Source organism: Peromyscus californicus, unplaced genomic scaffold (assembly GCF_007827085.1).
Source record: "Peromyscus californicus insignis strain IS unplaced genomic scaffold, ASM782708v3 Scaffold_4__1_contigs__length_199733344, whole genome shotgun sequence".
Taxonomy (NCBI): domain Eukaryota; kingdom Metazoa; phylum Chordata; class Mammalia; order Rodentia; family Cricetidae; genus Peromyscus; species Peromyscus californicus.
Window position 1 is genome coordinate 116,406,857 of NW_026294562.1, and position 26,773 is coordinate 116,433,629.

Here is a 26,773-nt window from a genome sequence, read left to right on the forward strand (position 1 = left end):
TGCACTTTGCTCAGGCTCTCATCTCAGCTACATTACAAAGATGTTGTCTTTGATCTTTGTCTTCCTGATCCTGAAGCCTCCTTTCTTTCTCTGCAGTTTGACTGACCCTGTGTGCTTTTTCAGAGTGAAAGACAAGAAAAACCCAGAAGGAGATAAAGACACTGATTGTTCCTTTTTCATTTATGCAGAACATGGAAACATGAAAAATGATTATTTCATTGGAAGTCTAGATAAACAGTAAGTGCCTCTTTCACTTATTAATTTTTGTTTATCATGGTAGATGTTACATTCTAGGGCTGCAGAGAGGTAGACCATTATTCTGTGTGTCTTCTTTCTGTCTTTTCCTCTCCCTATTAGGACATTACCCAAATTTATTTCATGTTTACTGAAGGTTATTGTCCTGTTTCTGATGGTTTAGAGGTTAGCTTGTTTGTATTTTTCAAGTCACAGATTCCAGGCTGAAAGCTGAATAAATGATCCATGCTGTCAACTTTGCTTTTAGAGCCAATCCTTTAATATGACAGTTCCCAGCTGGTGTCATGTGATGCCCCTCACAAACGAAGTACTAAACACTGTTTTTAGTTTATTTCATAGAGGCTACAATAAAGGGGTCTTTCTTTCATCTGCTACTGTTTTTTATTGTTTTTTCATCAGCACACAATGACCAATTCCTACAAAGTGGACCTTGGTGTGTTTGCCCTGACTTTTAGTTATATATATATTAAAAAGGTGCAGAGATATTTTTCAAATAATCTATTTGTCATAATTTTACAACTGTTGTGTTCTTGGTCTCCTGCAGCTGAAATCAAGTGTGGAAAATCAATATCTGTTCCCTATGATAGTTTTATGCTGTCCTTTCCTTTATATTCAGGTACATATGCACAGCCACATTTTTGTTGAATAAACAATATCACAACTTTTTTCAAAGTTCTATGTTAGAAACACATGAAGCATCCATTTAGAGTACTCCAGTAGTCAATTTGTTTATTTGCTAGAATAGAGGGTACCCCTGCAAGCAATGATTTACTACTTTCCTTTTTATAGTGCTAGAATAAAATGTGCTGTCTGTGATACTTGCTAACAGTTGAGAGAGAAGTACTAAGGTAACCAATTCATCCTAATTTCTCCAGGCTGAAGCCCATTTACTGATTAGAAATAGTTAGGTTTCATTTTGCTGCATATGCTTTCATATATTAAATTTATTAAACATTTAAATCTATTTCTCCTCTTTCCCTAATTATATAAAATAAATTTATTTATTATGAGGATAAGTGCACTACACAATAATTGATTTATATTTTTGACCATAATTTTCCTTTCTCAATGAGGTTACTGGTTGAGATTTCAGCTGAGGAAATGGTTACAATGTCTCTTGGGTTTTATAAGGAAATTGTCAAAAATAACATTCTAAATTTGGGTAAAATCATATTTCTAGATGTGGCATTCTATATGTGTGAGAATCATCACATGAAGTTTTCAGTTTTAGATAAAGATTATGTTCAGTTTTTAATACCATATCTTAGTAGGACATTCAAAACAGAGGAGAAAGTTTGTGACTGGATTACAAAATAGAAAAATCTCAGAACAAATTAAAAATCACAGTAGAAGTGACACAATATCCTATGTGTTGATCATTAATCTGTTCATCAAAAATATCATTAGGTTTGAAGGAGAATGTGGAGTAATGAGCAAGTGATTATATAATAGTTACAAAAGTAATATTCATGGTAATATGGAACATGAAGAAGATGCCCCAGACATCCAAATGTTCAGATACAAATGAGGAAGAGTGAAGGGCAAGTTGAGTAGAATTTGAACAAAAATGTTCACCATTACCTATATCATGTCTTCCATAAGCCAATGATTATCTCCACATTGCAGACAGGCTGTGCTTTGAATGTAATAGAGAGGATGTTTTTAATTCGTATTATTCACTTTCAAATATCATCAGCTAATGAATTAATATGCCTCAGTAATGTGACCTCCTATTTTAAGACATTAAGGAATTTTATGTCTGAAATTCTGGTATTTGAAATACCAGGGACATTCTACATCTATGCTTACATATTTATATAACACAAGATGAGAGAAATCCAGAGAAATATTCTGATTTCTCCTAACTTATGAGTAATAAGGAAAATGGCCAAGCAAATGTTTTCTTCCTAGACTCATTTGTTTGGATTTTTTATTAATAAAAAGTAATCAATTAGTATAGAAACTTTCTTATGGAGGCATAAATGCCTCATATGTATAACAATGGTCCTGATCACATCCTGAATTTTCTTCATATACTTGTATGCTCATTACAGACTGGATATTTTGTATCTAAATTCCTATTAAGTTTTTTTATTATGTAGTAAACATGTTTCTAGATTACTGCATGTTTCTCTTCCTGTATTGGGATTAAACAGCAGTTTTTGTTTTATGGCTACTCAATATTATTTTCTAAGCAATATTTGGATGGTTCTACCACGATTATAAACAAGATGTCAGATTTGATAAAACAAATGAATTTATAGAATAAAATATGAGATTATTAATGCACCTACATGGTTTATTGTCTAAATAAATAAATACATAATATAGATCTTTATGAGTAAAATATGACATTCTGAAATATGGCCAGTTCAAGTTCAAAACATATAAAACATTTCGCTAGGAATCATGAATACTGAAGTGTTCAGCTGTCATCATTTTATCCCCTCATTCCTACCTATTCCTGAATCTACATTCTATCCCATAAAGTTCCAGTTGGTCTTTTATTTTGAATGAGATAATCTACTTTTTACTCTTTTATGCTTTTTTAACCTAATGCAATATTTTCACAGGGCTATAAACATTACAGCACAGATCAACCTTATACCCCCTGCATTTTTATTGAAATCTTATTTTTCATTATATTATATTATTTCATTATATTATATTCTGATTATAGGTTTCACTCCCCCAACTCCTCTGAGAACCTCTGCAACTCCCCTCCTATCTGAACCTACATCCTTTCTTTCTCTTGATGGAAAACAAAGAGACTTCTAAATAATAGTTTGAAAATAAGATAAAACAAAAACAAACAAATCAGAATAGGTAACACAATCAGACAAACAGAAGAAATAAAAAGAAGGAGATACACATATAGATAATAAGAGACACACATTCTTATGCACAGAAATCCCATAAAAACACAAAACTGGAAGACAATACAAATCCAAAGGACTTTAAGCTTAAAATAACTTTTAAAGCCCTGAAAAATAAATTATTATACAATGAAGCCTCACAGATATCATTGCAGTTTTATATATATATACACATACATGTATGTGTATATATATATCTATATATGTATATATTTTACCATATAGTGCTGAATCTTGGGTCAGCCACAAAGGGAAGTCTGTGTCCCCAGGGAGACTACGCTGGAGAGAACTAAATTTTTGTTTGCAAGCAAATATTGATAGGAGATATTTCCTGAGCTTTGGATAGGAGCTTTTGTCCAATTTTGCACTGAGCAAATAAATTCCATTTGACTCTGATGTGTGCAGATCTTGTGCATACTGCCTCAGCTTCTGTGAGGTCATGTGCATCAGTCCTGAGCATAGAAGGCCATATTTATTTTGTGTTCTCAATCCACTCTAGCTCTTACAAATCTTTCCACTTCTGCCATGGAGTTCCTTGAGCCCTGTGGGAAGGGATGGTGCATTTGATGGAGAAACCACATGTAAAAGTGGTGCAAGGTCTCTCACTCTGTACATTGACCAGTTGTGGATCTCAGTATTTATCTATATATGCTGGAAGAAAAAACTTTTCTGACAGTGTCTAAGTAAGGAACAGATCAATAACTATAGCAGAATGAAATTAGGAGTCATTTATGGCTTTGTTCCTGTTTCAGAGCACTAGTCTTTGGTTTTCCCCTAGGTCCCTGTCCTATCCACTGCCCGGTTCTTGGCCAGCATTGCAGTGTCAGACATATATTTAATCCCTTGGAATGGACCTAAACCAAATCATTTATTATTTGGTTATTCCACCAGCTTCATGCCACTGTTTCACGAGCACATCTTGCAGGTAGTCAACATGTAGATGTTTAGGTTTGTGTTTACCTTGCTTGTTTAAGAGAACTTTGAGTACTATGGGCAGTAGTTAGCAGGCATAAATGCTCTAGTTAGGCACCAGCTTGATTTCTTAATCTTCACTCAGCTGTGTAGGTGTCATCTTCAGCCATAGGGCCTTATCCTCAGTTTATAGAGAGGAGCCTAGAGCCTTGGTAACATCCTGTGCTTTTAGAGGTCCCTTTGGGCTGATTTGGCTAACTATGCAATACAATGTAACCCATTTTTGGTGCTATAAGATTCCTTTGTTTACAAGACCTCTGTAGTTGGAGTTTTTTCTAGTCTTGTCTGGCCCACAGTCAGGATAAATCTCTCTCACCTGCCAGTCCCGCAGTGGCTTAGACCCAACCTAGTCAACACAGCACAGAGACTTATATTGTTTACAAACTGTATGGCCATTGCAGGCTTTTTGTTATTTAGTTTTTATATCTTAAATTAAATTATATCTATTAGTTTATAAGTTGTCAAGTGGCTCATTGCTTATCAGTATCTTATATGTTGGTACTGATGGTGGCAGCTGGCAGTGTCTTCTTTTTAGTATTTTACTTTTTAGAATTTTTTTGTTTTGTTTATATTTTTTGTCTGGCTACTGGCCAATCAGTGTTTTATTTATTAACTAATTAGAGTAATATATTTAACATACAGAACATCTCATAGCACTTTTTTTAAAAGGAAAGTTTTACCTTTTACATAGTAAAATTACATATAACAAAACAATTATGAAGCAAGAATTACAGTTACAATATCTAGTTTATTTGTATTTGGCAAAAATAAGAAGATATCCTATCTTTCTTATACTTGTGACTTTAAGGTTTTATATCTAACTTATCTTTTATCATAACTAAAGAAAATTATAAGCATTTAGTCTTTAATTACATCAAAGACCTTAGAAGGATATAATATTACCTGAGAAATGGGGGAAGGATGGAAGTAACTTTTGGGAGTCTTGTAAGAGTAGACAGAAACAGCTGGCAGCCTGGAGAGTCACCTAATTTTTTTTTTGTAAAGTTGGGGAATCTGTCTTTAGCCCACAGGCCTAGAGTCTTTTAGTTACTTTTTTGTGTATTGTAGAATGTTTGGCAGTTTTTTTCTGTAAAGCAGGAACCTGAAGGACCATTTTGTCAACCAAAGTTCAGTGGCCACCTTTCTATGGGTCCGGTATGTCCAGTCAATTAAGCAGTCCAGGCAAGAACAGTTTCTTGCCCAAATGGCTAATTATGTCAAGAAGAAGATAAATTTTATATAGATTGTCTTTAATGTCCATCCTCTTTTTTGAATTAAATTGGTGCTTCCAGGAGCAGATATGTCTCATTGTTCAGAAAGTTTAAATTTTTTTAAAAATTTAAATGCCACCGGGCGGTGGTGGCGCACGCCTTTAATCCCAGCACTCGGGAGGCAGAGCCAGGCGGATCTCTGTGAGTTCGAGGCCAGCCTGGGCTACCAAGTGAGTTCCAAGAAAAGGCGCAAAGCTACACAGAGAAACCCTGTCTCGAAAAACAAAAACAAAAACAACAAAAAAAAAATTTAAAATGCCATATTTTGTAGGTCTTTGAAGTATTTGAAGATTACATATCTATCTGAAATATATCTATGTATACCTAAAAAATTTAACATGACTATAAGTTTTACTATCATAGAAGACTAATTGTTTCATTACAATTTAAATGAGTTGTATAAACATAATATCTTAAACAAGAATAGAAATATACACATAGTATAAAAAAATTAACTTTATATTTGCATCAATAAACTAAAATCCATAACAATGTAAAACATTTTAAACAAGTTGTTGTTTAAAAGTAGATTCAAGACCACATGAGAATAGCAAAGTGCTAGAGAGGCCCACAGAAATCCACAAAGATACCCCCACAACAGACTGCTGGCAATGGTCGAGAGACAGCCTGAACTGACCTACTCTGGTGATGGGATGGCCAAACACCCTAATTGTCGTGCTAGAAATCCCATCCAACTACTGAGGGATCTGGATGCAGAGATCCATGGCTAGGCCCCGGGTGGATCTCTGGGAGTCCAATTAGCGAGAATGAGGAGGGTTTATATGAGCGAGAGTTGTTGAGACCAAGGTTGGATAAAACACAGGGACAAATAGCCAAACGAATGGAAACACATGAACTATGAACCAATGGCTGAGGGGTCACCAACTGGATCAGGCCCTCTGAATGGGTGAGACAGTTGATTGGCTTGATCTGTTTGGGAGGCATCCAGGCAGTGGGACCCGGTCCTGTGCTCATTGCATGAGTTGGCTGTTTGAAACCTGGGGCCTATGCAGGATCGCTTGGCTCGGCCTGGGAGGAGGTGACTGGGCCTACCTGGACTGAGTCTACCAGGTTGATCTCAGTCCACGGGGGAGGCTTTGCCCTGGAGGAGGTGGGAATGGAGGGTGGGCTGGGGGGAAGGTGAGGGGGATGGGAGGAGGGAGAACAAGGGAATCCGTGGCTGATATGTAGAACTGAATTGTATTGCAAAATAAAAATAAAAAAATTTAAAAAAAAAAAAGTAGATTCAATAATCTACCCTTTTATCTTATATCTATATCAGACCTGTCTGTACAGTTGGGGCTTGATCTCAACTGTTATATCTCAATTTCATTTAGGTTGCCTTCATAAATGCATTTATTTTAGGAATATTGTACTATTTTAGATTTCCATCCTATGAACACGGGCCAAAATATGTCTTTATAATACGATGTAGAGTCCTTGGCCTGCATGAATAAGAGTGGTATGCTAAAAATTTATGTCAACTAGACACAAGCTAAAGTCATCTGAGAAGAGGTACACTCAGTTAAGATAGTATCTCCATGATATTGGTTGTGGGCATGTCTGTGGAACATTTTCTTAGTTAGCGATTGACAGGGGAGGGCCCAGCACATTGTGGGTTATTCCATCTCTGGGCTTGTGATCCTAGGGTCTATAAGAAAGCAGGCTGAACAAACCATGAGAAGAAAGCCGATGAGTAGCAGCCCTCTATGGTTTATTCAACAGCTCCTTTCTCTAGTTTCTTACTCTGCTGGAGTTGCTACCCTGACTTTCTTCTTTGGTGAACAAGGATACAGAAGTATATGGCAAATATACTCTTTCCCTATTAGCTTCCTTCTTGGTCATGGTTTTTCACTGCAGCATTAGAAACCCTGACTAAGACAGGTTAGATATCTGGATCTTGAAGTAGATCTATACCAAGCTTCCTGAGGAATTACTGCACTGATCTTCATAATGCTCTGCAAGTTTGCATTCCCACAAGCAATGGGTGAGTCTTCCCATTACTATGCATCCTTGCAGCACAAACTAGCATTTGTTTGATTGATGTTGGCCATATTAAACATAACTGGATAAAATTTCAAAGTACATTTGATTTAGGGTGTACCATGATGAGGAAGGATCTTCTCTCATTTTCCATTCTGCCTCTCTGTTCTAATGATGCTAGAGGTTTTTGCCATACAAAAGCTTTTCGGTTTCATGAGGTCTCATTTAAATATTGCTATTTTGGTACCTTTGCTATCAGTGTTCTGTTCAGAAAAAAAAACTTTTTACTATAACCATGATTTCAAGACTATTCCCCAATTTTCTCTTTTAAGAGATCTAGCATATCTGGTCTTACACTGAGGTCTTTGATCCACTTGGAGGTGAGTTTTGTACTGGGTGATAGGTATGGATAAATTTGTGCTCTTCTCCATGTATCCATTTAGTATGGCCAGCACCATTTGTTAAAGAGGTTTAGCTTTTCCACAGGGTATTTCTGGCCTCTTTATCATAAAATAGATGTCCATAGGTGTGTAGACTTAGTATGAGACTCCAATTCCTTTCTATTCATCAACATGGGTGTTTTTTGTGCCAGTTTAATTCTGTTTTTATTATTATAGCTATGTAGCACATTGTGAGGCCATAGTGATATTCCCAGGAGTTATTTCATTATTTAGTCTTATTTTAGCTGTCCCAGGTATTCCTCTGTTACATATGAAAATAAAAAATGTCCTTTCAATTTCTAAAATACATGATTTTTAAATTATTGTCTAGTATATATTATTTGACATAATAGTATTTCACAGATAAGTAATTATAGTGCATGAACGGAAGAATCCAATATTAAAAAGGCATATTCATTCCCAGTACAGAATGGCAAGGGCCTAGACAATGTGACATAACTTCAGTTCTTTCTGAAAGAGATAATTGTAACAAATACAAGAATAAGACACTGCCAAAAAAACTGATTCAAACATGAGCATTAAAATATTATGGGAAAAATAATTGTTCTGTCAGTTCCGTGCTAGCTTCACAGACACATTTGTCTAGTTAACTGAATATGTATTTAGTCACAAAGCAATACAGAAAGTATGGATGAGGCTAAAAAAGCCTGGGAGTTCAGCTCCTAGAATTGCTCTAGGGATGTAAATAGAATGTCTTCAGAGTAGCAGGATTTTAAGAAACTTTTTTATCTCAGAGTCTGTAGATAGAATAAGTTTCTATCTATCTGAGGGAATCAGACTCACATACAGGATATGAGTGTTATGTTCTCTATTTCTCTACAGCTTCAATTTTCTCTCGAGTTGTAATTCTCTTGCTTTCTTTGTCCTACACAGCTATATACACATTTAAAAGGAGGCTTTTTGCAATAAATAGAAAAGTTACAAAAGCTGCATCTGAAGGTCATAGCACATTCCTTAAGTAAACAATAAGGAGCAGAGCCATTTACCATGGCAATGCATGGGTCCCAAATGTAAAAATATATTTTCTTATCCTGTTTGAAACCCTAATCACAAGGAAGGGACTTGTAACTCTATATTGAAGGCTGTGAGGCCAGACCACTTTCTGGAGCCCTGGCTAATTTTGAAAATTTTTCCACATAAAGCTGTTTCCCTCTTGACTTGGTTAATTGATTACTTGTTATTTGGGACCTAAACAATAAATAATTAGTTAGCTGAACCATGAGTTTTATTCATAAATTGAGGTTAGAAGATTGAACAAAGTGTTAATTACAAAAGAATTTAGTAGGGAGTGACTGCTGGTCTCTGTTATCAATGAGGCGTGGCTAGAGAAACTGGCATAGTATTTTAGTTTTCTTTGTGATTAATAACCTTGGTTAGACATCTGCAACTCTATCTTTGTGCATAACTGTAATTCTTAACTTATGGTCCATTTCCAGAAACATTCAGTCTAGTTTGAATTTGCTCTGAGGCCCAAAATTAGCCAATAGTATGTGACTCCTCTTAGAACTGAGAAGAAATTGCTGTTTGTTTTTTTTATGCCAGTCTGAACTAGTGATAAAAAAAAACAGTGCCTAAATGTCTTATAATCCTGATAGAATAATGAGAATTATACAACTTAATGAGAAGTCATCTTCTGGACTATTCACAGATATATGTGCCCATAATATTGAGATGTAATCAGGAGATTATATATACACATCAGATGAGATTACACATTACTGTAGCATGAATCTTAAAAGGTCTTATTAATAAAAACAAACCCAGAGCCAGGTATTGGGGTGAACACTGAAAAATCAGAGAAACAGAACAGGTCACAGCTAACCTCACCTTTCCAACTTCTCAGCAAATCTTGTTTCCTCAAACTACAAGCCTCTGAGTCCTCACCCGAATGGATCTCAGCTGAACTGCTGCTAACAGCTTAAAAAAAATTAACAGGACTCTAGTTCCTGGTCCTCATGTCTTAAATACCTTTCTGCTTCCTGCCATCACTTCCCCAGATTAAAGGCATGTGTCACCATGCCTGGCTGTTTCCAGTGTGACTTTGAACTCACAGGTTCACAATATCACCACACATTAAAGTTCAGGTGTTGGGGAAATGTAGTGATATTTTGTTCCCCAATATATTGTGCACCCTAATAAACTTATCTGGAGTCAGAGAACAGAACAGCCACTAAATATAGAGGCCAGAAAATGATGGTACACACAGACACACACACACACACACACACACACACACACACACACACACACACACACACACCTTTAATCCTAGCATTCCAGAGGCAGAGATCCCTCTGGATCTCTGAGTTCAAAGGCACACTGGAAACAACCAGGCATGGTGACACATGGCTTTAATCCCAGGAAGTGATGGCAGGAAGCAGAAAGGTATATAAGGCATGAGGACCAGGAACTAGAGCTTGGTTAAACTTCTAGCTTTTAACAGCCCTTCAGCCTAGATTCATTTGGGTGAGGACTCAGAGGCTTCCAGTTCGAGGATGCAGGATCACCTGAGAAGCTGGCGAGGTGAGGTCAGCTATGGTTTGGTTCTGCCCCTCCGATCTTCCAGTATTCACCCCAATACCTGGCCTTGGGTTTCTTTATATTAATAAACCTTTTAAGGTTCATGTTACAGGGAGATAGCATACCTGCTTATGCATATGTGACATTACAGACACAAGCAACAATGTCCAGGGGCTGTGGCTCTTTAAGCTGTGTCTCAAGAGGATCTGCATTAGAGAATTATTTACCTGATGAGATGACACCTGAACTGTCAGTTGCCATCTGCTGTATACTCGTAGGCCTCTAGTAAAACCATTGCTACCAGCAACTCTCAGCATGAGGCAATATCTAAAATACTCATAAACAACACAATGCAATGAGATGTTATTGTTAAATAAGATCAAACTCTATATGAAATATATCAAAACATTTACATCCAATCAAAATACCTTAAGTGAAAGAGAGAAGCTAAAGTAAGTCTATTACACAGGACATATCAGGACAAGTCTAAAACATTCAACACAGGACATGCTCTGTAATACCAAGCTGAATATATAGGTTGAAAGGCAGCATAAGGGTCCACGTAAAGAGAAGGTAATTCATTCCTCACTGGAAGCAGGTATACTTATATCCAATCTTGTATCACTGAATAATGCACATCCTCAAATACGAAATGAAAATAAGGAAGTATGTGAAAGGGAAGAGGGAGTATAAGAATTATTATGCTATTTGCATTACCTATAAATCACTCAGCCTTCTCAGAGCTCTTGACACAGGCAGGTTTGGCTGCCTAGTCTTCATATCCTTAACAAAGACATATCTTTGTCCAGTGCTGCCTCTGTATAAGAGTATAGCATTCCAGATAGCACGTAATACTCATTTATTTTCCACATATGTTAAATGTTAGAAATACAAAATGATGGCATGAACAGATTCAATGGTAGCCAGTACAATCTTTTCTAGCCCCTGAATGGCATGCATATATTTTATGAAGTTTACAGAAAATAGGATGGAACATTAAAAAGCTTCAAAGTAAAAGAATCAATCTCATTGGTATGAAATCCACTCCCACCTCCCCAAAAATAGCCTTTAAGAATCCTGATGTTCATGCATAGGTCTCTCATACATTAAAGAAATAGGACTTGTGTCACTTACTAATGAGACAAAAAAAAAGAATTCAGTATTATTCTCACATTAAGAGTGAGTTAAAATTGTCATGTTTGGAACCTAATCTCTCATGAATAGTGTGCTCTGTTTTCAGGTTGACACCAAAGAATGTCCACTTGATTTTCTCTCTTTATTTTGCCATGGAAGAGATCAACAGGAATCCTCATATTTTACCAAACATGTCTCTGCTAGTTAACATTAAATGTAACCTGGTGGAGGAGAAAAAGAAATATGGTCTATCTCCAAAAAGAAGTGAAAACTTTCCAAACTACTACTGCAAAAATCAGAGAAAATATTTAATTGTACTTACAGGACCCATATGGGCATTTTCTGCAACTTTTGGACCATTCCGGTACATGTCCAGAACTCCAGAGGTAAGTTGAGGTGGGATACTTTAATGAAATACTGTCTCCTTCAAGTTGACTTTCTGAGTACCAAAAAGGTTAAAAGGCAGAGACTGGGTTTATATCTATTCAGTTCTATCAATAATACATGTTCATATACTTTCACCAGAAAGCATAACAAATTTATCACCAAAGGCAGCAGAAGTCTGAAACATTTTACCAGAAAACTTAGTTTATTTATAGTTTTTGAACAACCCCAAAAAATTGGATATTATTTTAATAATGAGGATAAGAATTTGAATTTTCTAACACCCCCAGCATTTGCTTAGTACATGTAGTTCTTAGACCAAATATTATTCATTACATCTTTGTCGTTCATGCTTATGTCCTATGTACTCCAGCTCTACTATGGTTATTTTCAACCTCTCCTGAATGTCCGTGAACAATATCCTCATCTCTACCAGATAGCTCCCAAGGACACATCTCTGCCACTAGCCATGGTGTCCCTACTGGTTTACTTCAGATGGAATTGGGTGGGAGTGATCATTTCAGATGATGACCACGGAATTCAATTTCTTTCTGAATTGAGAGAGAAGATGCAAAGAAACATTGTCTGTTTAGCATTTGTGAGTATTATTGCCCATCAGAATTTATCATTCCTTAAAATAGCTGATAAATACTTTAACCAGATCATGATGTCATCAGCAAAAGTTGTGATTGTTTATGGAGACAAAGACTCTACTGTACAAGTGAACTTTATACTATGGCAATCTGTAACAGTTAAGAGAATCTGGATCAGCATGTCACAGTTTGATAGAATCACAATTAAAGGAGATTTCTTGCTTAACTCCCCCCATGGGACTCTCATTTATTCACATCAGAATTCTGAGATACCTGGTTTTAAACAATTTATGCAGACAGTGCACCCTTCAAATTACAGTAATGAAATTTCATTTGTTAGACTATGGTGGACTTATTTTAATTGTTCTTTGTCATCCTGTAATTGTAAGAAACTGAAAAATTGTTCTACCACAAATTTATTCAAGTGGTTGTTTAGGCACCAGTTTGGAATGTCCATGAGTGACTCAAGTTATAACTTATACAATGCTGTGTATGCTGTGGCCCACTCACTCCATGAAATGCTTCTGAAACAAGTAGACATATGGTCAGAGAATGCTGGAAAAGGACTGCAATTGGACTCCTGGAAGGTATTTTTCTTGCATTGCACGGCCTGTATGGCATTGTGATGACTTTCTTGAAGGGAACCACAGTTTTCTTTTTTTTTTTTAATTTTTTAAATTCATTTTACATACCAACCACAGATCCTCCTCTCCTCCATCCTCCCTGCCCCCAGTCTTCCTCCCCAACCTTCCCCTGATTCCCACCTCCTCCAAAGCAATGTCTCCCATGGGGAGTGAGCAGAGCCTGGTGCATTCATTCATTTGAGGCAGGTCTAAGACCCTCATCCCTGCTCCAAGGTTGCACAAAGTGTCCCGCCATAGGTTCTGCACTCCGAAATGCCAGCTCATGTACCAGGGATGGATCCCAATCCCACAGTCTGGGACCCCCTAAACAGTTCAAGCTAAACAACTATCTTGCCTATCTAGAGGGCCAAGTCCATGCGTTTCCACTAATGTGTCTAGTCATTTCTGTCTGTTTTCCCATCTTGGTCTCAATGTCCCTTTCCCACAGAATCCCTCCTCTCTCTCATTGATTGGATTCCCTGAAAGAGATACCATGATAAATGAAGATATCATGGAAATAGGAAGAGCCAGGGCACTGGGGAAGTTTTCAGGAATCCACAAGGATGACTCCACCTTGGACTATTGGCAATGGTCAAGAGGGTGCCTGGACTGGTTCACTCTGGTGACCGGATTAGTGAACACCCTAACTATCATCATAGAGCCTTCATCCAGTGACTGATGGAAGCAGATGTAGAGATCCACGTCCTGGTGCCAGGCTGAGCTCTGGGAATTATTATTATTTTTATTTATTGAGACAAAAAAAGGGAAAGTGTGATATTTTATTTGTGGACATTTTATGTTAAGTATTTGTTGAATTTAAAATTTTCTTTGATGATTTCTTTTACTGTGTCTTCAATGCCCAAGAATATCTCTTCTGTCTCTTATATTCTTTTGGTAACACTTGCTTCTATAGTCCTTGCTTGTTTACTCATTTCCAGCCTTCTTTCAGTTTATGTCTTCTTTATTGCTTCTAGTTCAATTTTCATGTCTAGAACTGTTTTCCTTTTGTATTTGATTGTTTTTTTCTTGATATTTAAGGGATTTATTGATTTCTTCCATTTTTCTATGTATTTTGCTCAATTCTTTTAAGGGAATTTTTTATTTGCTCTTTAAGGGCCCCTGTCATTTTCATAAAGTAATTTTAAGGTTGTTTGCTTCTGTTTCATTTACATTGGGATGTCCAGGTTTTGCTGTTGTAGAACTGCTCATTTCTGGTGGTGCCATGTTGCTCCTTCTGTTGTTGAGTGTATTTTTTTTTAATTTATTTTAATTTATTTTGCAATACAATTCAGTTCTACATATCAGCCACGGATTCCCTTGTTCTCCCCCCTCCCGTCCCCCTCACTTTCCCCCCAATACCCCCCCCCCCATTCCCATCTCCTCCAGGGCAAAGCCTTCCCCACAGACTGAGGTCAACCTGGTAGACTCAGTCCAGGTAGGTCTAGTCCCCTCCTCCCAGGCCGAGCCAAACAATCCTGCATAGGCCCCAGGTTTCAAACAGCCAACTCATGCAATGAGCACAAGATCTGGTCCCACTGCCTGGATGCCTCCCAAACAGATCAAGCCAATCAACTGTCTCACCCATTCAGAGGGCCTGATCCAGTGGGGACCCCTCAGCCATTGGTTCATAGTTCATGTGTTTCCATTCATTTGCATTATTTGTCCCTGTGCATTATTCAACTTTGGTCTCAACAATTCTCGCTCATATAAACCCTCCTCATTCTCGCTAATTAGACTCCCAGAGATCCACCCGGGGGCTAGTCATGGATCACTGCATCCAGATCCCTCAGTAGTTGGATGAGGTTTCTAGCACAACAATTAGGGTGTTTGGCCATCCCATCACCAGAGTAGGTCAGTTCGGGCTGTCTCTTGACCATTGCCAGCAGTCTGTTGTGGGGATATTTTTGTGGATTTCTGTGGGCCCCTCTAGCACTTTGCTTCTTCCTATTCTCATGTGGTCTTCATTTGCCATGGTCTCCTATTCCTTGTTCTCCCTCTCTGTTGTTGATCCAGCTGGGATCTCCCACTCCCCCAAGCTCTCTTTCCCTCAACCCTCGCCTTACATTACCCCCACTCATGTCCAGGCTGTTCATGTAGATCTCCTTCCATTTCTCTGTCATTGGGCGATCCCTGTGTCTTTCTTGGGGTCCTGTTTTCCAGGTAGCCTCCCTGGTGATGTGAGTAGCAGACAAGTCATCCTTGTTTCATGTCTAGTATCCTGCTATGAGTGAGTACATACCATGTTTGTCTTTCTGAGTCTGGGTCACCTCACTCAGGATGATTTTTTTCTAGATCCATCCATTTGTCTGCAAACCTCATGGTGTCATTGTTTTTCTCTGCTGAGTAGTATTCCATTGTGTATATGTACCACATTTTGTTTATCCATTCTTAAGTTGAAGGGCATCTGGGTTGTTTCCATGTTCTGGCTACTACAAACAATGCTGATATGAACATAGCTGAACAAGTGCTCTTATGGTGTGGTTGAGCATTTCTTGGGAATATGCGCAAGAGTGGTATAGCTGGATCTTGGGGGAGATTGATTCACAATTTTCTAAGAAAGCGTCATATTGATTTCCAAAGTGGTTGTACAAGCTTGCATTCCCACCAGCAGTGGAGGAGAGTTCCCCTAGCTCCACATCCTCTCCAGCATAAGGTGTCTTCAGTGTTTTTGATCTTAGCCATTCTGACAGGCATAAGGTGGTATCTCAGAGTTGTTTTGATTTGCATTTCCCTGATGATTAGGGATGTTGAGCAATTCCTTAAATGTCTTTCGGCCATTTGAGTTTCCTCTGTTGAGAATTCTCTGTTTAGTTCTATAGTCCATTTCTTAATTGGTCTGTTGGGCATTTTGATGTCTAATTTCTTGAGTTACTTATATATTCTGGATATCAGTCCTCTGTCAGATGTGGGGTTGGTGAAGATCTTTTCCCATTCTGTAGGCTGTCACTTTGCCTTGTTGACCATATCCTTTGCTCTACAAAAGCTTCTCAGTTTCAAGAGGTCCCATTGATTGATTGTTTCTCTCAGAGTCTGTGCTACTGGTGTTCTATTTAGGAAGTAGTCTCCTATGCCAATGCGTTCAAGACTACTTCCTACTTTCTCTTCTAGCAGGTTCAGAGTAGCTGGATTTATGTTGAGGTCCTTGATCCACTTGGACTTAAGTTTTGTGCACAGTAATAGATATGGATCTATTTGCAGCCTTCTACATGTTGATATCCAGTTTTGCCAGCACCATTTGTTGAAGATGCTTTCTTTTTTCCATTGTGCACTTTTGCTTCTTTGTCAAAAATTATATGTTCATAGGTGTGCGGATTAATGTCAGGATCTTCAATTCGATTCCATTGGTCCACATGTTGGTTTTTATGCCAGTACCAAGCTGTTTTTATTACTGTAGCTCTATAGTAGAGCTTGAAGTCAGGGATCGTGATGCCTCCAGAAGTTGTGTTATTGTACAGGATTCCTTTGGCTATCCTGGGTTTTTTTTTTTTCCATATGAAGTTGAGTATTATTCTTTCCAGGTCTGTGAAGAATTGTGTTGGTATTTTGATGGGGATTGCATTGAATCTGTAGATTGCTTTTGGTAAGATTGCCATTTTTACTATGTTAGTCCTGCCTATCCATGAGCATGGGAGATCTTTCCATTTTCTGAGATCTTCTTCAATTTCTTTTTTCAGGGACTTAAAGTTCTTGTCATATAGGTCCTTCACTTGCTTGGTTAGTGTTACCCCAAGGTATTTTATGTCATTTGTGGCTATAGTAAAGGGTGATGTATCTCTGATTTCCTTCTACGCTTCTTTGTCCATTGTATATAGGAGGGCTACTGATTTTTTTGAATTGATCTTGTATCCTGCTATGTTGCTGAGGGTGTTTATAAGCTGTATCAGTTCCTTGGTGGAATCTTTGGGGTCGCTCAAGTATACTATCATGTCATCTGCAAATAGGGAAAGCTTGACTTCTTCCTTTCCAATTTGTATCCCCTTAATCTCCTTATGTTGTCTTATTGCTCTGGCTAGAACTTCAAGTACTATATTGAATAAGTATGGGGAGAGTGGACAGCCTTGCCTCGTTCCTGATTTTAGTGGAATTGCTTTGAGTTTCTCTCCATTTAATTTGATGTTGGCTGTTGGCTTGCTGTAAATTGCCTTTATTATGTTTAGGTATGTTCCCTGTATTCCTGATCGCTCCAATACCTTTATCATGAAAGGGTGTTGGATTTTGTCAAATGCCTTTTCTGCATCCAGTGAGATGATCATATGGTTTTTTTCTTTGAGTTTGTTTATATGGTGTATTACATTGACGGACTTTCGTATGTTGAACCACCCTTGCATCCCTGGAATGAATCCTACTTGATCATGGTGGATAATTATTTTGATGTGTTCTTGGAGTCTGTTTGCCAGTATTTTATTGAGTATTTTTGCATCAATGTTCATGAGGGAGATCGGTCTGTAGTGCTCTTTCTTTGTTGTATCCTTCTTTGGTTTAGGAATTAGGATAATTGTAGCCTCGTAGAAGGAGTGTGGTAATGCTCCTTCTGTTTCTATTGTGTGGAACAATTTAGAGAGTATTGGTATTAACTCTTCTTTGAAGATCTGGTAGAATTCTGCGCTGAAACCATCTGGTCCTGGGCTTTTTTTGTTGGAAGTCTTTTAATGACTGTTTCTATTTCGTTAGTGGTTATTGGACTATTTAAATAGTTTATCTGGTCTTGATTTAACTTAGGTATGTGGTACCTATCCAGAAAGTTATCCATTTCTTTTAGGTTTTCCAGTTAGGTCGAATAGAGGTTTTTGAAGTATGACCTGATGATTCTCTGGATTTCCTCAATGTCTGTTCTTATGTCCCCCTTTTCATTTCTGATTTTGTTGATTTGGATGCTCTCTCTCTGTCTTTTGGTTAGTTTGGATAAGGGCTTGTCTATCTTGTTGATTTTCTCAAAGAACCAACTCTTTGTTTCATTAATTTTTTGTATTGTTCTCTTTGTTTCTATTTTATTGATTTCAGCTCTCACTTTGATAATTTCCTGACGTCTATTTTTCCTGGGAGACTGTGCTTCTTCTTGTTCTAGAGCTTTCAGGTATGCTGTTACGTCTCTAGTGTGAGATTTCTCCAACTTATTTATGTGGGCATTTAGTGCTATGAATTTCCCTCTTAGTACTGCTTTCATAGTGTCCCATAAATTTGGATATGTGGTGTCTTCATTTTCATTGATCTCTAGGAAGTCTTTAATTTCTTTCTTTATTTCTTCCTTAACCCATTGGTGATTCAGTTGGGTATTATTCAGTTTCCATGAGATTACAGGTTTTCTGTAGTTTTTGTTGTTGTTGAAATCCAACTTTAGACCATGGTGGTCTGATAGAACACAGGAGGTTATTCCAATTGTTTTGTATCTGTTTAGATTTGTTTTGTGGCCAAGTATGTGGTCAATTTTAGAGAAGGTTCCATGGGGTGCTGAGAAGAAGGTATATTCTTTTTTGTTAGGATGGAATGTTCTGTAGATATCGATTAAGTCCATTTGAGTCATGACATTAGTTAAGTCCTTTATTTCTCTGTTAAGTTTCAATTTGGGAGATCTGTCCAGTGGTGAAAGTGGGGTGTTGAGGTCTCCCACTATTAATGTGTGGGGTTTTATATGTGATTTAAGCTTTAGTAATGTTTCTTTTACATATGTGGGTGCCCTTGTGTTTGGGGCATAAATATTCAGAATTGAGACTTCATCTTGGTGGATCTTTCCTGTGATGAGTATGTAATGTCCTTCTTGATCTCTTTTGATTGATTTTAGTTTGAAGTCTATTTTGCTGGATATCAGGATGGCTACACCCGCTTGTTTCTTAAGACCGTTTGATTGGAAAGTCTTTTCCCAGCCTTTTATTTTTAGGTAGTGTCTATCTTTGAATTTGAGATGTGTTTCTTGTATGGAGCAGAAAGATGGGTCCTGCTTTTGTATCCATTCTGTAAGCCTATGTCTTTTTATAGGTGAATTAAGTCCATTGATATTGAGGGAAATTAATGACCAGTGATTGTTCATTCCTGTTAATTTTTGGTGGTGATGTGTGGGTACTTCTATACGTTGGGGTTTACTGCTGTGGCTTTATCTGTTGCCTGTGTTTTCGAGGGTGTATCTGACTTCCTTAGGTTTGAATTTTCCTTCTAGTGCTTTCTGTAGGGCTGGGTTTGTGGATAAGTATTGTTTAAATCTGGCTTTGTCATGGAATGTCTTGTTCACTCCATCTATGGTGATTGAAAGTTTTGCTGGGTATATTAGTCTAGGCTGACATCCATGGTCTCTTAGTGTCTGCATTACATCTGTCCAGGTTCTTCTGGCTTTCAAAGTCTCCATTGAGAAATCGGGTGTTATTTTGATGGGTTTGCCTTTATATGTCACTTGGCCTTTTTCCTTTGCTGCTCTTAATATTCTTTCTTTATTCTGTACGTTTAGTTGTTTAACTATTATGTGGCGAGGGGACTTTTTTGGGGGGTCTAGTCTGTTTGGTGTTCTATAAGCTTCTTGTATCTTCATAGGCATTTCCTTCTTTAAGTTGGGAAAGTTTTCTTCTATGATCTTGTTGAATATATTTTCTGTGCCCTTGAGTTGGTATCCTTCTCCTTCTTCGACCCCTATTATTCTTAGGTTTGGTCTTTTCATGGTGTCCCAAATTTCTTGGACATTTTGGTTCATGACTTTGTTGGCTTTAGTGTTTTCTTTGACTGATGAATGTATTTCTTCTACTGTATCTTCAATGCTAGAGATCCTCTCTTCCATCTCTTGCATTCTGTTGATTATACTTGCATCTGAAGTTCCCAATCGTTTTCTCAGATTTTCTATTTCCAGCATTCCCTCTGTTTGTGTCTTCTTCATTTTTTCTATTTCCCTTTTCAGGTCTTGGACTGTTTCCTTCATTTGTTTCATTGATTTTTCTTGATTTTCTCTCAGTATTTTATTGTTTTCTTCCAGGACTTTATTGATTTCTTCTAATTTGTTTGACCTTTCCTCTAGTTGTTTACAGCGTTCTTCCCATTTTTTTGTCTTTTCCTCTACACAAGCCTCTTGATACTTCATGATGTCATTCATAAGGCTGTTTTCTTCTGCTTCTTCCAATTTCTGATGTTCAGGTCTAGGTGTTGGAGGAGGGCTAGGGCCTGGTGATGCTGTATTGCTATTCATTTTGTTGTATATGTTTCTGCCTTGACGTCTGCCCATCTCCTTGTGGTTCGTTCTTGGCCTTATCAGCACACTTGGTTCAGCCAGACCAGTGTTCCAAAAGGGAAGTCCGGAGCAAGATGGGAGCTGGGGGCCAGCCTCTAAGTCTCAGGAAGAGGCTTGGGGCTCAGGCGGATGGGCGTGGGGGCAGGGCGTGGAGACTGCAGGGTCTGCCAGGGGTCTTGGAGAAGGGGATCCTTCCCTGTGCGGCTAGCAGGGAACCTGCCAGGTGGCCAGAACCTGGGGCCAAGTTGGGCAGGTCTTCCCTGGAGTGGCTGGTGCCCAGGGATGGGGTCCGGGGCAAGGAAGGGCACTCACCAGTGTTCCAAAAGGGAAGTCCGGAGCAAGATGGGATCTGGGGGCCGGCCTCTAAGTCTCAGGAAGAGGCTTGGGGCTCAGGCGGATGGGCGTGGGGGCAGGGCATGGAGACTGCAGGGTCTGCCAGGGATCTTGGAGAAGGGGATCCTTTCCAGTGGGGCTAGCAGGGAACCTGCCCGGTGGCCAGAACCTGGGGCCAAGTTGGGCAGGTCTTCCCTGGAGTGGCTGGTGCCCAGGGATGGGGTCTGGGGCAAGGAAGGGCACTCACCTGTGTTCCAAATGGGAAGTCCGGGGCAAGATGGGAGCTGGGGGGCGGCCTCTAAGTCTCAGGAAGAGGCTTGGGGCTCAGGTGGAGGGACGTGGGGGCAGGGCGTGGAGACTGCAGGGTCTGCCAGGGGTCTTGGAGAAGGGGTTCCTTCCTGGTGGGGCTAGCAGGGAACCTGCCCGGTGGCCAGAACCTGGGGCCAAGTTGGGCAGGTCTTCCCTGGAGTGGCTGGTGCCCAGGGATGGGGTCTGGGGCAAGGAAGGGCACTCACCTGTGTTCCAAATGGGAAGTCCGGGGCAAGATGGGAGCTGGGGGGCGGCCTCTAAGTCTCAGGAAGAGGCTTGGGGCTCAGGCGGAGGGACGTGGGGGCAGGGCGTGGAGACTGCAGGGTCTGCCAGGGGTCTTGGAGAAGGGGTTCCTTCCTGGTGGGGCTAGCAGGGAACCTGCCCAGTGGCCAAAACCTGGGGCCAAGTTGGGCAGGTCTTCCCTGGAGTGGCTGGTGCCCAGGGATGGGGTCTGCAAGGAAGGGCACTCACCAGTGTTCCAAAAGGGAAGTCCCGGGAACCACAGTTTTCTAAATCTAGGCAAACTACAAACTTTTCTCCAGATGCATATATTTCTAGACTCTTTCACTGCATGAGATGAATATCTTGTTAGTGTCACAAATTATGTTACAGGTGATACGGGCACAAGTCTGCATTTTACAATCTTTTGTTTGTTTGTTTGTTTGCTTTTCGAGACAGGTTTCTCTGTGTATCTTTGCACCTTTCCTGGGACTCACTTTGTAGCCCACGCTGGCCTTGAACTCACAGAGATCCACCTGGCTCTGCTTCCCGAGTGCTGGGATTAAAGTCGTGTGCCACCACTGCCCGGCTGCATTTTGCATTCTAAGTGAAGAAATTTTTTCAGAATATTTCAAACACAAACATTAATCCTATGTTTTTAAAATTTGGAAGAAAAATATTTTTTTCGTGAATTTCTTAAAAGGCAACAAGGAAACGATTGTTTACAAGATTAAAAAGTTGCCCATCATTGTAATACATAGATTCCTGATAATACTAGTAGCACTGCTACTTTTTGAACTGTTATGGAACACAGTTATCTAGGTTATGATCAAATAACAATATTGCCAGGAAGAAATAGAGAATGCATCTCTAATCTATAAGCATATAACTTAGGAAGTGTGTGTGTTAGAGTATCAACCCCAGTGAGAAAATTTTAACTTTAAAGTGCAGGGAAACTTTATGATTGTATGTAATTACTTTTATTTATTACTGAGTACTTCTAATAAAGTTACATTTTAGGAGAGGCAAATGAAAGTTACTGGCATTATATACTTCACATTTTCTGTCCTACTGTGAAGACATAGTTAAAAGTAAAATAACATATGTGTTTTAGATGTTCTCCTACCTGAAGCACATACAGTTTATAAATCCTTCTGGAGATTTGGTGAATATGAACCAAAAGACAAAACAGGATACAGAGTATGACATTTTCTATATCACATATTTTAATCACTTTGGACTTAAAGTGAAAATAGGAAAGTTTTCTGGACAGTTTCCAAATGATCCACAATTGTACATATCTGATGAAATGATAGAGTGGGCCACAGATTTTAGACAGGTAATTTGGTCTTAACTCAAATGATTTACATGTAGTATAAATATTCTAGAACAGCATGCTTCATCTTTGAGATGAAGAGTTTTGATTTTATTCATTTATTGACTCACTTCCACTCTTCTATATTCTCTGTCTCTGTCTTTGTCTCTCTCTCTCTTCTCTCTCTCTCCCTCCCTCCCTTCCTCTGTGTGTATATCTCCCTCTCTTTTCTCTTGTGTGTGTTTTACAGTACATAAATCTCCAAACATTCGTAATGTTGTCATAAAATGGATTTTTACTTTTTATCATATGTGTTTAAAAAGAGAATCTTTAGTGGCTCCTTGTTGTGAATCACTGCAGCTTTTGCAACTTACATTAAACTCTTTGTGTCTGATTTTCCTCAGAGTCCACCCTCTGTATGCAGTAGGCCCTGCAGTCCAGGACACAGAAAATCCCCTCAGGAAGGGAAGGCTGTCTGTTGTTTTGATTGTGATCCATGTCCAGAAAATAAAATTTCCAACATGACAAGTAAGGAAATTATTTGTCAAAATGATCAACAGATTACTTATTTTCTCTCATATTTACATAGCTCTCATAGAGTCCTTTGGGAAATGGATTAGATGAATCTTACTATGAAGTTGAAAGCATCAGTAACACTGGAATTTGAAATAATATACTCTGTCTTTTAAACTACATTTTTGTGTCATTATTCTAGAACCCATGAATATAAAGTATTCTCTTGGACATTACTTTAGAGCACTAACAGTTACTAATGCAACTCATCTTCATCCTAATAGTCAGCATTTTGTAATAAGTTGTATCTACCTTTCAGTTTATTTAAGATGTATATACTGTGCATACACATGTTCCTAGTGCCCCCATTCCCAGTGTTTCTAAGGAGGAGCAGATCTTCAGTGACATTGCATCATGTTTTAGAAACACTTTCTTTTGTACTGTGTGCAAATGTAGATCATACTATGTATAAATATAAGATGTAGAAATGTAGAAATGTTATCATTGATAGTTTGTATTTTCAGTTTTACTGTACTTCATAGGTTAGATTGTATGCCATCATATTGACCTCTGAAATAAAGAGTTTATTATAATATTCATAACAAATAAATCAAAGAGACTTTTTTAATTAAAGAGGTGGTTTAATCTAATTTGAGGTACAGAAACTGAAAACTTTGTTTTGGTAGTGTATCAGGCAACAGAAAGGTAGAATTAATAACTGTAGTAGTGATAAGATATAGCTGAATACTTAACTGACAGTTTCACTTAGAGCCAGACCACCATGTAAATGATTCTACATGAGTTAAACTTGAGGATTATATAAAAATTATAGTGCAAGTTTTTAAAAATTACACTAAAATAATAAACATATTTGAATACAAAACACAATGTATAATGTGAGAAAGCAAACTACTTGAATAGAATAATGCACAAAAAGAAAATAAATATTGTTTAATTCAAATGATACATATATATATACATATATATATATTCCAAATTAACTGATCAAATATTGACTTTTGTGTCGGTTAAAGACAAGATACTATATTCAATTTTTTTTTAACTCCCCTTAACCTACTTAGAAAAGCACAAGAGGAGTGGAGGAAGGGGAAACGATGGGAAAGGTACATTGTATACAAGAAGAATATATTTTCCATACAAAGACATAAATAGAACATTTTATAATTAATTTTAAAAGAATTTTACAAATTAAAGTATGATAATGCTCCTAATCAACAGTTTAGATGACACTCTTTAGCAATATCAGAGGAATGAAAAACTGAAGCCAAATAGAAACTTTTTGACGGATAGACTCAGTGCTGAAATGGAATCATCACTTTTCAGTTTGGTCTGTTGTGTCAATGCAATGGGAAGAAAAAGAAATATGTTGTGGTATAAATAAAAAATTATCAGCATCATCTAGTACTATCTTTCAAATCATGCCCTTGAGATATAGAATATTATCTAGATTTTGTTGTTTTCTCAATGAATACTGTAACCTTGGGAGCATTGCACTGTCAAATCGTATAGAATTTTATAAAATTTGCAGATAATGTGACCAACAAAAGTTCAAACATTGAAGCCTAAAACTTAATGGGAATTTTTTGACATGTAGAGAATTTAGATGGGAATTTGTTCATGATGTTTCTGCATTCCTTGACAGTGCTGAATATTTTTCTGTTTCTTTTCTTTTTTATTTTTGATATTGTAATGCAACTATATCACTTTCCATTCGCTAACCTTCTTCAAACACCTCCAATAAAACCCTCCAGAATCTCTTTTAAATCTATAGCCTCTTTTCTCATTAATTGTTGGTATGTATATTTGATTTGTCTTGTGTGTAGAAGTATGTAGATATATTTCTAAATACAAACTCTTCAGTCTCTGCAATATTACTTGTATGATTTCAGGGCTGACCTTTTTGTTTTCCAAAAATAATCAGTTGGTGTGCTTTACTCTGGGAAAGACAATTTCTGCCACTCTCAATATCCCTTAGATGCCTGTAGCTCTCTTTCTTGCATTGTGGCCTGACGATCTTTCCCCCATGCATTTTCCATGTCTATTGTTTTTATACTTGTTCACCTTAATTTAAGCAATCATGTTGGTGAGAATTTATGGCTGTAGCTTGTGACATTTCTAGGAGACACTGACTCACATCAAATTCTCTGATCCCCTAGCTCTTACAATCTTTCCATCCCACTCTTCAGCAATTTTTCCTGAGCCTTAAGTGACAGAGTATAGGTATCCATTGTACTTGGTGACACAAGTCTACACTTTAAATGACTGTTATTTTTCCCTAGTAGTCTCTGCCTCAATGATAAGTTTCCTTGATGATTCGAGAGGACTTTACTAATATGTGTGTAAGCACAAATATTTTGAACATTGTTAGGTATTATACTGTAATCATAATGTAGTACATGTGGGTTCTAATATATGGATTGGGTAGAGTTTGATTTCCAAGGAGCCCCATGAGGTCATTTATATGTGGGACCTAATTTTTTGCTGATAGAATAATTAAATGATGCATTGAACCAGCTCATTATCAGTTCTTATTTTGCATAGTACACAAAATTATGAATAACAAATGGGTTTTTCCATGAATGATTTAATCCAAGGTAAGTCACTGTGGCTAACTGAACATTATTTAAAAGTATATTAGTGTTTTTTTTAATGTTCATGAGTAACTGAGATAAATATAAAAAACCCTTTGCATTAAGGTGGAAGGCAACAGAAAATAGAATTAAATCCTAGGCATCAAATACATTTAGTTTTCATATAATACAAGTAGTAAATAAAATTTAGCTATTACTTCCTAATGCATTAATGTGTCATGTTTCATGAGTACTAGGAAAAAACTAAAACTGAAAATACTTCCCTTCCTATACTAGACATGGACAATTGTGTGAAGTGCCCAGATGATCAGTACAGCAATGCAAAACGAACTCACTGCCTCAAAAAAGTTGTGACATTTCTGGCTTATGAAGACCCCTTGGGAATGTGTCTGGCTGGTTTGGCTCTGTGTTTCTCTTCTCTTACAGTTATTGTACTAGCTATCTTTTTGAAACATCAAGATACACCCATAGTCAAGGCCAATAACCGAGTTCTCAGCTATGTCCTACTCATCTCCCTCATATTTTGTTTTCTCTGTCCCTTGCTTTATATTGGCCATCCACATATGGCCACCTGTATCTTGCAGCAGACCTCATTTGCAATTGTCTTCACTGTGGCTGTCTCCTCTGTCTTGGCTAAGACAATTACTGTGGTACTAGCATTCAAAGTCACTGTTCCAGATAGAAGAATGAGATGGCTGCTGGCATCAGGTGCACCTAACTTCATCATTCCCATCTGCACTGTGATCCAACTGATTCTCTGTGGAATCTGGATGGGAACTTCTCCTCCATTTGTTGATGAGGATGTACATGCTGAACATGGCCATATTTTGATTGTCTGCAACAAAGGTTCAGTTATTGTCTTCCACTGTGTCCTGGGATATTTGGGCTCCCTTTCCCTGGCTAGCTTCACTGTAGCTTTCCTGGCCAGAAATTTGCCTGACACATTCAATGAAGCCAAGTTCCTGACATTCAGCATGCTGGTGTTCTGCAGTGTCTGGATCACCTTCCTTCCTGTCTACCAAAGCACCAAGGGCAAGGCTACAGTAGCTGTGGAGATTTTCTGTATCTTGGCCTCAAGTGCAGGGCTACTTTCTTGCATCTTTGCCCCAAAGTGCTACATTATTTTGTTTAAACCACAGATAAATTCTTTTCATAAGGTCAGGAAAAGACATTCTAAAACTGAAAATATCCATTAA

At 38.0% G+C, this 26,773-nt stretch overlaps 1 protein-coding gene across 1 annotated transcript; it reads left to right on the forward strand.

The window, feature by feature from the left end:
- The first annotated feature begins 37 nt into the window (after positions 1–37).
- LOC128125725 (vomeronasal type-2 receptor 116-like) lies at positions 38–26,773 on the forward strand. Its single transcript, XM_052763370.1, has 6 exons — positions 38–237; positions 11,579–11,858; positions 12,230–13,036; positions 22,252–22,476; positions 22,857–22,980; positions 25,854–26,773. Exons 1-6 carry the CDS (start codon positions 41–43, stop codon positions 26,771–26,773), a joined length of 2,553 nt encoding a protein of 850 aa, XP_052619330.1. The 5' UTR covers positions 38–40.

Bases quoted from the DNA above. Each gene is read 5' to 3' on its own strand.
- LOC128125725 (XM_052763370.1), top strand. From the start codon at position 41: ATGTTGTCTTTGATCTTTGTCTTCCTGATCCTGAAGCCTCCTTTCTTT. The intron at 238-11,578 runs GTAAGTGCCTCT...CTCTGTTTTCAG, and splicing joins ATTGGAAGTCTAGATAAACA to GTTGACACCAAAGAATGTCC. The intron at 22,981-25,853 runs GTAAGGAAATTA...TTCCTATACTAG, and splicing joins TAAAATTTCCAACATGACAA to ACATGGACAATTGTGTGAAG.